Source organism: Trichosurus vulpecula, chromosome 3 (assembly GCF_011100635.1).
Source record: "Trichosurus vulpecula isolate mTriVul1 chromosome 3, mTriVul1.pri, whole genome shotgun sequence".
NCBI classification, from domain to species: Eukaryota; Metazoa; Chordata; class Mammalia; order Diprotodontia; family Phalangeridae; genus Trichosurus; species Trichosurus vulpecula.
In genome coordinates, this window is record NC_050575.1 from 140,878,711 (window position 1) to 140,893,009 (window position 14,299).

The 14,299-nt window shown below is 32.4% G+C and overlaps 1 protein-coding gene across 1 annotated transcript in view; it reads right to left on the bottom strand.

Annotated features, from left to right (window-relative positions):
• URI1 (URI1 prefoldin like chaperone) overlaps positions 1-14,299 on the bottom strand; it is a 69,296-nt gene that overhangs the window by 16,330 nt on the left and 38,667 nt on the right. The window contains exons 3-4 of the mRNA XM_036751642.1: positions 7,479-7,557; positions 6,358-6,493 (exon numbers count right to left, since the gene is read on the bottom strand). Coding sequence (XP_036607537.1) covers positions 6,358-6,493; positions 7,479-7,557 — 215 coding nt within the window. The remainder of the gene's footprint in view (positions 1-6,357; positions 6,494-7,478; positions 7,558-14,299) is intronic.

Consider the following 14,299-nt stretch of genomic DNA (forward strand, 5'->3'; position numbering starts at 1 on the left):
AGGAGAAAACAAGCATTCCCAAATGATGTAAAAGCTAAATATTCCAACTAGCTATCAAGGTGTAAGTTAATGGAAATTTTTACATATTTTAAAACATGTAGCATTAAGTCCAAATATAAGCCCAGCATAATTTATTTAGTAAGTATCATTCACTCCATGACCAAGGCCTGCTCTCTTATCTGAAGCAAGCACTGCTTAATATAGTAAAACTTCCACTAATTCAGAATTTCTGATAAATTTCATTTAACTAGGGTTAGGCTGAAGGTTTTTACCTTTCCTATAAATAAAAAATGATCTAGGATGCAAATTAACAGTGCAAACAAGGTAGCAGAGGACATGCTTAGTCTATGAAAAAGATGAATTAGTTGAAAAGCTAGCATACGAATTGTTCAGAGGATGTGAATAGTGCTAATCTACAAAGAGTCTTATTATCCATTAAGATATGCCCATCAGGACCACTATTCAGAAATATCACATTAGTGGAACAGACTTTAAACGGATATTTTGCAATACACTCTATAATTCAGATTGACCTTATGCAAATTACTAGAATTTTACATACTATTTAAAAATTTGTAAATCCTAAGTTTCTCATATCAATATTTTCAAATGCACTGAGTTATCGGTAGAAATGTAATAGTAAAGAACTTCTGAAGTTCTTGTTAAAATCATTCCAATACCAAGCTCTTTCTTTTTCTCTTCTGCTGTTAAGACAACTAAACATTTTCAAAACATTTTCAATACAGAGTGCCCCCTAGTGGAAATGTTTGCAAACCTCTGCCATAAAACCTTTTTAGGTGATATACCCAGACAAAATTAAGACAATGCAAATGTTTTTTGAAGTAAAACAGAAGTGCAGTTAAACACCCTTTAGGGAAGTGTAACAAATACAACCTCACAATAGGACAATTATGTATATACTCTACTTCTCATGTTCCCAAAACAAGGAACAAATATTTAAAGACCAATAAACAGGAAAATATGGAAACACGACAACAAAGTTTGAATTGAAGCAAAAAATAGGTTTAGTTTTTCTTTTCTATGAAAAGTGTACTATAATTTCTTTCTTTCTATAGCTTAGTTATTATTAGACTCATGGAATAGCCAATTTGGTCCTTTCACAGATGAGAAAATGAAGCCCAGAAAAGATGAAATGATTTGTCTATAGTTAATTTTTTTAAACTCTCTTTTGATCAAGATAGATAATATAAATAACAGTTTTGAATTGGATGAGAAAATGCTTGGAAACTGTAAGTTGAAATTCCTTCTTTGGGGCCACAGTAATTATCTCTCTTATCTTCAGGGTTATTTTTTTAATTAAAAGTACAACTTACCTATTATAAATTTGAGCTATATAGCAGGTACAGCCATGGAAAACATCTTAATCTAAGGTTTCCAAGCCACTGAACTTACTCCTAAGCCTAAATGGTAAGAGTTTTGTTTTTAAGCACTGAACCAAAGGTTGTTATAACCATTTGTAGGAAATAAAAATAGTCTTAGAGGTGGGGAAATATCTTTTGAATATACTTTTAAATGACTTATTAAAATTCTTAAATGCCTAGTAAATAACACTAAAAACAGATTAAGGAGAAAATTACTTTCAAGGTTTTGTCCTACTTTTTAATGATGAGCACAACATATTGTAAAATGTGTTTTTAGGTTTGTTTGGGAGTTTTTGACTTCATTTGCTAAGGTCAGAATATTCAGGCAGGTTTTCTTTTAAAAAATAACTGTTTCAGAACTATTATTTAGCATAAATGAACTATTTCTATAAATACTAGATCAAAAAAGATGTTTTATAGAATTTGAAGTGGGCTTGGGTTTTTTGTTTGTTTTGGTTTATACCTATGATTTTATTAATGTTGGGAATTTCTGCTATAGAAACTCTCTTCACTTCTGCAAATCAGTAATTCAATCTTAGAGTTGTAGGGGGATACTGACAGGGTAAGTGGCTTGCCCAGGGTCATATAACAATTATCTGTCAGAGGAAGAACTTGAATACAAGTCTTCCTGATGGCAAGCCTTCTTATCCCATGCCATGCTACCTTTCCTATTATTTTCAATAATGATTTAATCCAAATTATTTTCATGTCCTCTTTAACTTAACTTGAATATGGAACTATACCTACAACTATGCTTGTTTCATACAGTATTTCAGGGAAAACATTTAAGATTCTTATGCAAGTACCAGGGCTCTATTCCACTCCCTCTTCAGGTATAATGAATGTGTTTTCTACCTACTCACATATAAGTGGCATCTTTTACATTTCTATTTTCCCACTAAAGATTAAGTTTTAGTATCCTCAAGTTTTACTCAACTTTCCTTGGACTCAGATACAATTAACAAAAGTAACCTCATGCAACTATAGCACTAACTAGGCATTATTTACCCACACTGTGGAATCTACCCTAACACAAAGCTTGATGCCGCTATCATCTAGCAATACCTTGACCATATTTCCATATCACAAATGCCCCTCTTCATAACAAACATGTTGTTATTTTTGATTCCACAGCTAAACAACATCTTTTAATTCAAAAATATAATAGATGCATTCTCATACAAAAAGCCATGTTATAGGAACAAAATATTGTCAAAAAAAAGTGCCTAATGAATTAAACTAATCACACAGAAAAAACAAAATTCATTTTGTTCATCCAACAGATGCTTACTGAGGGCCTACTATGTGTAAAGCATTGTGGCATTACCTTTATCTTAAAGACCCAAGAATTGATATAAAGAACCCTAACAGGGGCCAGGCTGTTCTATATTCCATAAGATCTTACCTTATAGCCCCTAGTAAAACGTTGCACACCCCATGGGCACTCAATTAAATATTAATATAGCTGAGTTGAATTATTCATTTGGTTTCCACTACAGCAGCTTCATCTTTATCATCCACTTCCAATTAGGAGACCTGTGTGTGGCCAGGGTGGTCTGTTTTAAAGATTAGAGTACACGAAAAGTTCTTTTTTCAGACATTTCAATTGTACTAACCAAACTATCTTGCTTCTAAGTACCAAGAAATCAAGTTTTTACAAAAAACTTCGAAAGAAGGCTGACTATTGTATGTACGGTTTTAAAGACGTATCCAAGAGAGACATGCAAGCATTGGATAGCGAAATTAGGGCTTCAGATCAGCTTACTTGAAAAACTCAGTTCTAAATATTACTGTGCTCTATTGAAGTCAGAGTCAAATACCTCTAGAGCCTCTTAGCCAATATTTCTAATTCCTCTTTTAAATGTTATTTTGAGATTTAATACCCATAAGTACAGAAATTCAAATCATTTTTACCTATACATTCATGTACACAAATGGAACACAATACTGAAAATATCCATAAAGGACAGTCTAGTCTGTCTGCATAATGAATCCTATTTGCTCACTGATTCCCCTTATGAAATTAGAAATGTATTCTTCTGGAGGAAAAAATTTACCTCAAAGACAAAATAAAATCCACACTTAAGAATTCCACAAATTTCTACAGAATATAAAGGAAAACAGTTTGATGACAATAGTATGTTACAAAACAAAAAATAGTAGAACACTAATCTGTAATTAATCTTATCAACTCATATCAAAAATGTTACAAGCACAAGCCATGAGGAACAATACCTCAACCTGGAAAATCATTTTGTTGCTTCAGGCTCTTATCAACAGGAAATAAAATAAGGAAATAAAAGTTTGCCTATAAGGTGTTCTCCAAATGCTTCCCCTTTCCTCCCACAGCTCACTGAAGTGCTAACTAAAGTACTAAACAAGCTTCCCATTGTCCTTTAACAACTTCTTTCTCTGGTCTTTCCAAATTCAATTTCTAAAATGAGAAAAAGATATTTACTGATCTAAAAATACTTTTCACAAGATTTAAGTAAGCCTTCTGACGTCCCATACCCATGTCGTTAAAAAATTAGTTTCTGAAGCCAAACTCTAATTGGGCTTACTTCTTCTCTGTCTCACCTCAGACAGGTCCGAAAAAGTTGGTTACAAAGAAACACACAAAATCCATTTTTCAGAATTTCATGTTTACTGAATCCCCCCACAACTTTAAGAATTGTTCCAAAATTCCACAAGGCATATATTTTCAACCAAATATTTTGGGAACTGATGCAAAAGCACTGAGAAAGTTAACTTAAATCATTAACTTCACCAAGTATGAAGGTAAAGTCCTACATAAGATATAAATTCTATTTTCATAGAAAAAGGAACCCTAATGGAATCGTTAATTTAAATAATATAACACTATATATTCTCAAACATAGCTCAAATTCTGTTTAGTCTTTCTGATCTCTGTGGCCTTAAAAAGTTTCAACTAAAATTAACATGTGAATATATTTTTAATTCAAAGGGCTGTTTTGCTCTTGGAATGCCAAAGACTCAAAGAATACCTTTCAAAATGTGGAGAGCTGACTACAACATATCTAAAAACAACATTTTCTTCAAAACCTTTACAAATTACTACAAAAACACACTTAAAACTCGCTGACCCTAACAATTTCTCAAACATATCTATATGTATCTAACAATTGTCTTAAATTAGCATTCCACTATCAATAAGCCAGTGTTTTTCAAAGCTTTATTCAAAATTAAAATTCTTATATTTTGAGTAATTGCATAAATATCTCTATATGCTAGAACTTTATCATACAAAACATTCTTCTGTTAAACTAACAGATTAGGGAAAGCATTTAAGATTTTGATCTCTCAAATATCTATAGAATACACTAACTTCAGCAGCCATGAACTTGTCCTTCTAAGTTAATTATTGCTGGTAAAAAGGTCTTTAAAAAATTATCCCAGTACTCCCTCAAAATTACACTGATTCTTTTTAAACTACCCTCTACTTTAGCAAATGAGCCGTGCATGCCACAAGTTGGGCAGTGCGATATAGCAGAAAGAATATTAGACTTGGGTTCAAGTCCTAGTCCTGCCACTCAGTAGATGTATTGATCACTTTACCTCTCTGGTCTCAATTTCTTAGTCTACAACATGAGGATAACAATATCTTCACAGTATCTTATCAAAACAATATCTTATATGGTTGCTGTAGAAAGTGATATAAAATGCAACAATAAAATTATTTAAAATGTGCTTTGTAGTTCTGAAAAAAGCACTCTATAAATGTAATCTATTGCCTGAACAAATGCTCACGTTACTCTAGATAATATTCACAAGAAAGAAAAATGTGTCAGTTTAAACCCATAGAGGAAACGATCTGCCTTTATTCCTACGATTCTACTACAAAATTGGTTTTGCAAGCGAGGGATACCACTACCCAGCTATGTACAGGTAAAAAAAATTGACCTTTCAGGGAATTAAAATACCTATAATATCACCTACTCTTACTTCATTTATACAGAAGAAAATTTTTTCCAGAGACAAAGATTGTTTGGGGAAAAATTGGAGTGGCTAGACTATCAAAACCAGAGTTATATTTTTATGGCCACATGCTGGGAAGAACATTAGTTAAAAAATTTCAAAAACCTAATTTTTTAATGGATTTTTCAGATAATGGATACTTCAGATAAAACAAGAGAATTATAAGCAAAGTCATCACATTCAAAGGAATAGTAACCTAGTTAGGTTATTAATAGTTTTGGAGAGAAACAAAATTGAAACATATATGGCATAACAAATGCTTAAGTGAAAATAGGACAGGGACCTCAAACCACCCAGTAAATATAAAAGCATTATTTTAGCTTGAACCTTTCTCTCCAAACGGGTTTTAAAGATTTAGCTAATGTGAACTAAAAACCATGGAATCAAGATCAAATAAACAATAAGAAGGATGGCAGTCTATGAAAATAATAGTTGACACATTTAAAAGAAACCCAATATTGAAATCAGTACTAACAAATGTTTTTAAAAAAGAACTCAACTTATAAAATATTGGAAGAAACATATAATTTCTTCCATCTTTAAAATTTCATCTTTAAAATGTTTCTACCTTTGTCTACCTTTGTGCAGAAAACAAATCTTCATTGCTAACTATAATACTATATACAAAAATATACAAAAATGAGAATATGGAAAACAAAATCAATTTGTCAAAACTTGTCCCCAAGTTTTGAACTGCCCACAATGACACATAAGTATTGTTTCTAATTTCTGAAAATGCATAAATATAACCATTATTGCCCAACCTGAAATTTCACCTGCCACTGTTAAAGTTTTATAATATCCTATTTACCAGATCAACTCAGATGCAGTAATTCTTGACTAATTTACCAACAGAGAAATTTTCTCAGTAACAAACCATTTGTAAACTTGAAGTTTTCTGCACCTGTTTGTGTACACACACACACACACACACACACACACACACACACACGAAACACCCCCTAAAAGGAATACATACGTTTTTTCCTATGTTCTACTAAACCTACAGCCTGCTTTGCCGAGCATTTGCAAAACCAGTTGTCCCCAAGTAAAACTGTGACTTCATTGGTATTAACAAGCTGTCCTGGCATGAAGGCAAGAGGACCAAAAGGTACCTATAAATCCAAAAGAAAAAAAAAAGTTAAAAATACACGTTACAAAGTAGATGTATTATCTGCACTAAATAACTTGAAGAGCTTCAAAGTGATTTTAAGTGAGTATAGTAAATTAAAAATAAAATCCTCAACTGCACTTTTTTAACTTAAGCTTATTATTTTAATCTGACAACCTATTTTTGTTTTCTGGATGAATGTACAGGTAAAAAAAAATCCAGACCAAGCTTCCTATCTTTGGGCTATGACTTGTTAACAATTTCAAACTCTCATTTTTCATAGGCTTAAAAACACAGGATCATAAATGTACACATTTTTTATTTACTCAATGGTCTTGAAGAAAGCAGACTAGTAGTAATGAAATATTAACTTATGAAGAATCACTCTAACGAATTCTAGTAAATGCTTTTATGAAGCACACATTTAAAAATAAATGACTTTAACAAGTTTACAGAGGGGAGAACCATATTTACAAGATCTTAATTTTGGTTCACGTGGAAAACAAGAATGATGTTAACATGAGGAATACACTTAGAATAAAAGATTCAAGTTCAGGGAGTAAGAATAGATCACTATGTCAATATGAAGATCATTAAGAAAAAAATTAGCAGCACCTTTTTATATAAAAATCAATGTCCCAGAGCTTAATTCCGTGAATTACAAAACATTATGGCCTGTTCTTGCTCTGGATAACAGGAAATGAATAAGTGCCAAATTTCTGTCATAACTGTAGTTTTCTACACAATAGAACTGCATACCAAAAATGTCGAATTTTGTTAGCATTTATGCCATCAGTTCTCATGTGTCATTAATATAAAAATTTATGACAGATCTGAAAGACAAGAACTGAAGCAAATGCTTAGCTATGGTTATAATTAACGTATATTAAGTACTCTTTCGTAAGCCTGAATAATATACCTTGATGCTGCTGCTGCTATCTAATAAAATGATTAATCACATTACTTTAAACAAAATGTATCATACATACCATAATATCATAAGAGAGTTTATCTGGCAATGTGTTGAGTCTTTCTTGAAGAGCCTCATAGTCACGCTCTACTTTCATCCTGTTGACAAACAGAAGTTAATTCATTCCTTGTACCAAATACTAAATAAATGTACACAATAAACAATTCTACCAGGAGACAACCTACCATTTGACTAAATAAACTAATTTTAAAAGCTACTTTTAGCAGCTACATATATTGAATCATTTTTGTTTTAAAATCATTTTATTAACAATTCTATTTAGCATTGGCTCTGACCTATATGTTAGAACAAAAACTGAGATTCTCTAAAACAGACTCTAAACAAAACATTCACATCATAAAACTGTACACAACTCTTTCTAAAACCAGTTATTTCTCATGTTTAAATAATGCTTAGAAAAGAGAGGATGCAATAAAGAAAAGGCTGGTATTTGGGCAATGGCAACCAAAGTAACAACCAAAGCAGAGCTAGTGTCAGAAGATGCTAACAGGGACTAAGGAAAGATGGTTAAAATGAGAAATATTCAGGCCTTTTCTAAGAGATTACGGAGGGAAAAAAATAATTAATGCATAGGTTTAACAATACTATGACAGTGAAGAACACTGGTACTGTTATAAGAATTGACAGAAGATCTGTGAATTTTATTCAAGTGTTGTGAAGAGACATTTACCAGAAAAACCTGGGAATTTATAACTAATTATTTCAACACAATACACTCTCAATTATTCACATCATTTTGTGAGTCAGGAAAAATGGAAAAGGAGGGGAGTAAAAGTAAGGCTTTGGAATTTTTAAAATAATTACATTTAAAAGGATCCATTAAGTACAAAAATATTTATAAGTTATTTTTATAATGGTAAAGAACTACAAACTAAGAGGGTGCCTATCGATTGAGAAATGGCTGAATAAATTATGATACATGAATGTAATGAAATACTGTGCCACAAAAAATGACAAAAGGGTCAATTTCAGAGAAACCTAGGAAGGATTGTATGAACTGATGTAGAGTAAAGTCAGCAGAACCAGAAAAATAATTTATACAATAACAAAAACACTCTAAAGACAAATGACCTTGAAAGACTTAAGAACTCTGATCAATGCAATGACCAACCACAATTCCAGAGGCCTGATGATGTTGCATGCCAGACAATTCCTGAAAAAGTGATGGATTCCAGATGTAGAATAAGACATATTTTTGGACATGGCCAATGTGAGAATTTGTTTTTCTTCACTAAAAGAGTTTTGTTTTCCTTTCTTTCTTTCTTTCTTTCTTTTTTTTTTTTTTTGCAATGGGGGTAAAGGATGGGAGGTAGAGAAAATTTTAAAATAAAATATTTCTTAAAAATTGAGTATAGGGCAACCAATATTCTGGGAGTTGAGGTGAAATGGGATCTAAATTCATTATTCTGTCTATTTCCCCCCACAGTTAACTCGAATCAGCTCCTCCCTGAAAATCACTGCAAAATAGCTTAAGCAAAAATGTTCTTTTTCACCATCTCTGGGTTAGTGGCAAGGTTTCAAGAGGATGCTCTGCTAGGATGTAACCAATGAGCACAAAAAGATTAAATGAAGAGCTGAAATGTCCAAATGAGACAATTAAGCAGAGGTGGTACTGTCAATAGAGAGAAATATGAATGAAGCAATTAGGTAAAAGATGTCAAATATGCAGGGGAGAGGAGAGGGGGGAGCATAAGTCACCAATGAAAGATAACTGCTCTGATAATGGAGTTGAATAAAAATCATGAGCGAGCTTACCACCCTCTGCTTCTGAATCAACAGTAGTATATTTGATAAGAACAAACTAAAGTTGTCTATCTATGAGCTATTTCAAGGATTATCTCATTCACTGTCAAAACATCAGAGGTAATGTGGCATAGTGGAGTTGGAATCAACAAAACCTGGGTTCAAAATCCACTTCAGACACTGACCGTGTGACCCTGCACTGATAAATCACTTCCCCTCTCTGTGCCTGTTTCTTCCTCATGCGTAAAATGCAGTTAGACTCAATGACTTCCAAGGCCCTTCTAGCTCTAGATCTATGACCTACTGTTTTGATTGTCTGGTACCAATAACCTTAAATTGGATAAGAAAACTACAAAGCACAGAGATAAATTTATATTAAAAGATCAACAAAGGCCTAGCAACAAGTGAATATAAAAACAAAACTAGAACCCACTTTATGTCTAATCTTCTATTCTTTCTAGTATATTTGCACTTTTTTCCTTTACAATTTGTTCAGATATATCTCAAGAATCTTCCTTACATTTATTTCAAAAACAGCACATAAGATATCTCTGGGGAATATTTTATACAGAAAATATTGATTTTTCTACATAGTTCCTAAGGACATCACTTTTAAAATTCTCAGGGGAAAAGACCCATGGAATTATCTCTTCCTTGCTAAAAAAAATAAAATTCTTACTACTTACACAAAACTTTCTAAATCCACTATGCGATTTTTTTTCTCCTTTTGGTTATTTATGTACACATTTTTACAAGTCAAACACCTTGATGATCACTTAAATGTTGCTGTGCTTAGAGAGCAGTACTAGAGTTAGTATATACTATGTTTCTATTTCAAAGCCTACCTGTGGAGAAAAAAAGCACACACCCGTCCCTCTCCCCGCCCCGCAAAAATCTTCTCTACATATTCTAAATTACCAAGTGACAATGAAGTTGATGGCAGTAAAGAAAGAAAAAAAGCTCCTTCAAATCAATCTAAGTTCTCTAAGTCATTCAATTCTAAAACTATCAATCATTAACAAGCATTTATTAAATGCCTAGCATGTGCCAGGCACCGTGCTACTAATAATGTTCTGAGGAATACTATGTGGACATATAGGAAAGTAGTTAAAATGGTGGGGTTCAGTTATTTCTGGGATTTTTTTTTCTCTTATGTTCTTGACAATGTTATTTTTTTTTTGAACCAAACTAAAACTACATAAAAACCACGTCAAAGAAAAAAGAATATGAGGGGGAATGTTTTAAAATGCTGTCACTGAAGAAAGTAGGCCAGTGGAAGTCAAGCACTGTTCTTGATTGGAAAAAATCACAATTTGAAGAACTCTTCTAAAGGTTGAATTAGTCAGTAAGCCTAACTGTCCAATGTATAATAATTAACAAGAACATGATCTCTAAATAGTTGTCCTAAACAATTTAGTTAAGAGACCACAGCTCCTGCAATACAAGATCAAAAAATTACACTGACTATAGATATACTAACATACAGAAGGGTTCTTTCTGTTTTCATAAAAGGTTTCGATATTGGTCTCATTCTATTATTTACTTAGTACTTTGAGAAAGAAACTTTTACTTTTTTTAATTCAGTTTTGTGACTGAAAAATTACTTTGATCAAACACCAAAGGGTCAAGATGCGGCTATAGTCACAGTGCCTGCTAAAATTAATATCCAAAGACTATTTGTCTCTAATGGATAAATGCTGATATTGTGTTTTCTTTTTTCACTCCCTTTCATTTACCTTTTAAAAATAAAAACTTAAAACAATGGGAATAGAGAAAATACATTTTAGGCAAGTGTGAAATACTTGACTCAAGATATGTCTGATAATATGATCGCATTAATTCTATGGTTGCCTTTTCAACTACATCCAGGTTAGTAAAGGTCAAAAGTTTTGGTAACTGAAATAATATGACTAAAACTTCAAATCTCTCATTAAGAATTTCAGCCAAGATATAAATCCACAGAATACATTCTTCCCAGAAATAAAGGCATGAAACATTAATAATAAGGAAGAAGTCTAGGAAACTTGTACTTCTTTCTTTTGTGAGTCCTGCCAATCACACAGGTTTGAGTCCTCAATTTCTTCTCACCAAAAAAAAAAAAAAAGAGGGGTGTTGGGAGAGAGGATAAGAGTGAGACTTAACCCTGCAGATCAGCACTAATCCCCTAAGAAATGTTTCACTTTTAAGGTATTATAAAAACCATAAAAAACAAGAGTGTCGCAATGTTTCTGATCATCTTCATGAATGCAATCAACAAGAAGAATAACTGTTGGGAGAAAGAACCAAGTTCTACATCACTTGCTTAGGATAAAAGTGACACAGGGACTTCTGGGACCAGCTTAAAACACCAAAAAAGAAAGAGATTTAATCACTGGCCAAAAGCAATGAGATTTGCTGAATTTGATTTTTTTTAGAGTTGGAAGATCTTATAAGCAAGGAAAGTTGACTGATGCCAATTCCAACAAATCTTCTGCTAGCTTTTTCCATTAACTAAGTTATTTTCTAGTATCCCTGCCTTAAATTTTTATTTTCCCATGTGTAAATAAATTTCAATTTATTTCAAAATTTTATTCAATTATTAAGCTTTTCAGTTTATTTTTTTTGTTAAAACTCCTTTAAAATGAGGTGTTTAAAGACTTTTCAAGATGCTAAGTTTCATTTAAGGAAGTTTTTTAAACTATGTTTAATAACTATTTAAGGAGGGGCAATTTCATGAGGCATTTCTAGATCTCGACAGGAAAAAAATGACTCTTTGCCAAAAGAAGACAGAACTCACAGCTTTCGATTCAAGTGAGCAAATATTTTACTGCACACCCACTACGTTTCCAGCACAGAATATATATTGCAAAGGTGCCTCCCAGACATAACCATATTTGAAGATGAAAGGCAAAAGACTTTTGAGTCACTGCAAGTTTGTGTATATAGTCAAGATGTTATCTTCTTGAAAAAGTATATGAACAGTGTGTGGGAATAGAAGAGTAGGAGACATGAAGAAAAAATTTTATGCTGAATTTTCCAGGAGAAACATGCATTGTGGTTGTATTAAGCAATAAGAATGGTTTAATTAGACCTTGCATGTCTCTGTTCCACTGTTTGACATCATTAATTATGAAAACTAATCTTTTTTTTATATTATTCACCTTATTTTTTTTAAGAAATCAATGTCTTAATAAAGGACAATTTAGATGTATGAAACCTACTGTCAAAGTCTAACAAAATAGAAGACCCAACTTCCTTTCAAACAATGCTAACATTTCTGAGAAACAGGTTTGGTTAAAGGGTGCCCATGAATAAACACTTACTTTTTCATTTCTTATATAAATACTTTCAAAAATTTGATGACTATTACTAGTAATGCACAAACTAGTCCAAGTGTATCAACTGGTGACTTTCCTAAGAAGCAGCCAATGAAACAAAATTTTTAGAGTTAAGTTACTATTTGCATGAAATGGGATACCACTTTGTCTTACATTTAATCAGTTTTATAAAAATGCGTTTCTACAAGGTGAACATATAAGTCTTTGTCTTTTTCAAAATTAAATCTTTATATTTAACCTATTATTCTCTGCTCTATCATAAATATGAAAAAAATGGCTTATATCCTTTAAGATGTTTGCATAAACTTTAAGGTTTACAAAGTGTTTTCCTCTCAATTCTGTAAGATATATAGCCTAAGGATTAGTGTCTCCATTTTACAGATCAGTAAACTGAGGCTCTGAAAGATAAAGTGACTTACCTACTGTCACATGGCCATGTCTAAGGTAGAATTCAAACCCTGGTCTCCTGACTCCAAGTCCAGCACTCCTACTGCACTAAAGTTAGACATCTTCATCCAATGAAAATAATACTGGGTTACAGTCAGAGGGACTGAGTTCCAGTTCCACCTCTACCACACACTATATAGTCAGCTAGTTGTGATATCTTGGCAACCTCTCTGCCTCAATTCTTTCATCTTTAAAATCAGGAAAACAGTACCTACACTGTCTACCTAGTGATGAGAGTGAAAGAAAACAATAAATGAGAAGTAAAAAACTAGCAAAAAATAAAATGTTAAATGTTATAGGAATACAAGTCCATTAGGCAAATTTAGTAAACAGTCTCATACCCTCCAAAACAGACCAGGAACTTGAGAGGATGAAGGTGTTGTGGGCATAACACCCACCTTTCTACTATTGGGAAAAGGTACACATTTTCATAGGGGCAGAGAGGCGGCACCATAGTGCACAGAGCCCTGGGACCTCAAGACAAAAGTGACCTTAGTCACTATCTGTGTGACTCTGGGTAAGTCACAACCTCTGCCTGTCTCAGATTCCTCACCTTTAAAATGGATAATAACAGCACTTACCTCTCAGGGTTGCCATGAGGATCAAATAAGATAATAATTGTAAAGCACTTAATAACTAGCACATAGCAGGCACTATATAAGTATCATTATTATCACTATTATTATACAAAACTAATATCAACAGCATGTCACTTCTAGAAAATTTGGAATATTCAACATTATTATCTTCTATACTTGTAAAATAAAAGTAACAAAATTGTGCTTCTTATGGAAGAAAATTAATAAAATTTTATTATAAAATAAAGCTATACCATGCTATAGTTCCCTCAATTATCCATGATAAGAGAGAAGCAGTGACACTGGCTTGTAAATAAGATTTCTTAGTAGATCTGTCTTCCTAATTTAATTCTGCTTATAACCTAGTCTTAGTTTGCATTCTCTGAACACAGACTGGTTGAATGGTAAAGGTAGGCAGTTTAGGAGCATAGCAAGGAAGAAAACTTCACTGAGTATGGTTCAAAAAGTAATTAGGGTTATATAATTCAGAATTGCCTATCAAACCTTTATTTTTCCTACCAAGTGCCATATAATACTCGAAAATGCCTTTGATGGGTAAAAGTAATGATTTAAATAGTGACAAATATTTCTTAAAAGAAAATTTAATAACTGGAAATAGTCTAATGTCACCTAAACCAAGTCTGGTGAATAAAGTGGATGATCAGACCAATACATTTTTGACTGAAAGAGGACTTCACAAAAAATATGTATGCTAGAGTACTATCATGAGAAAA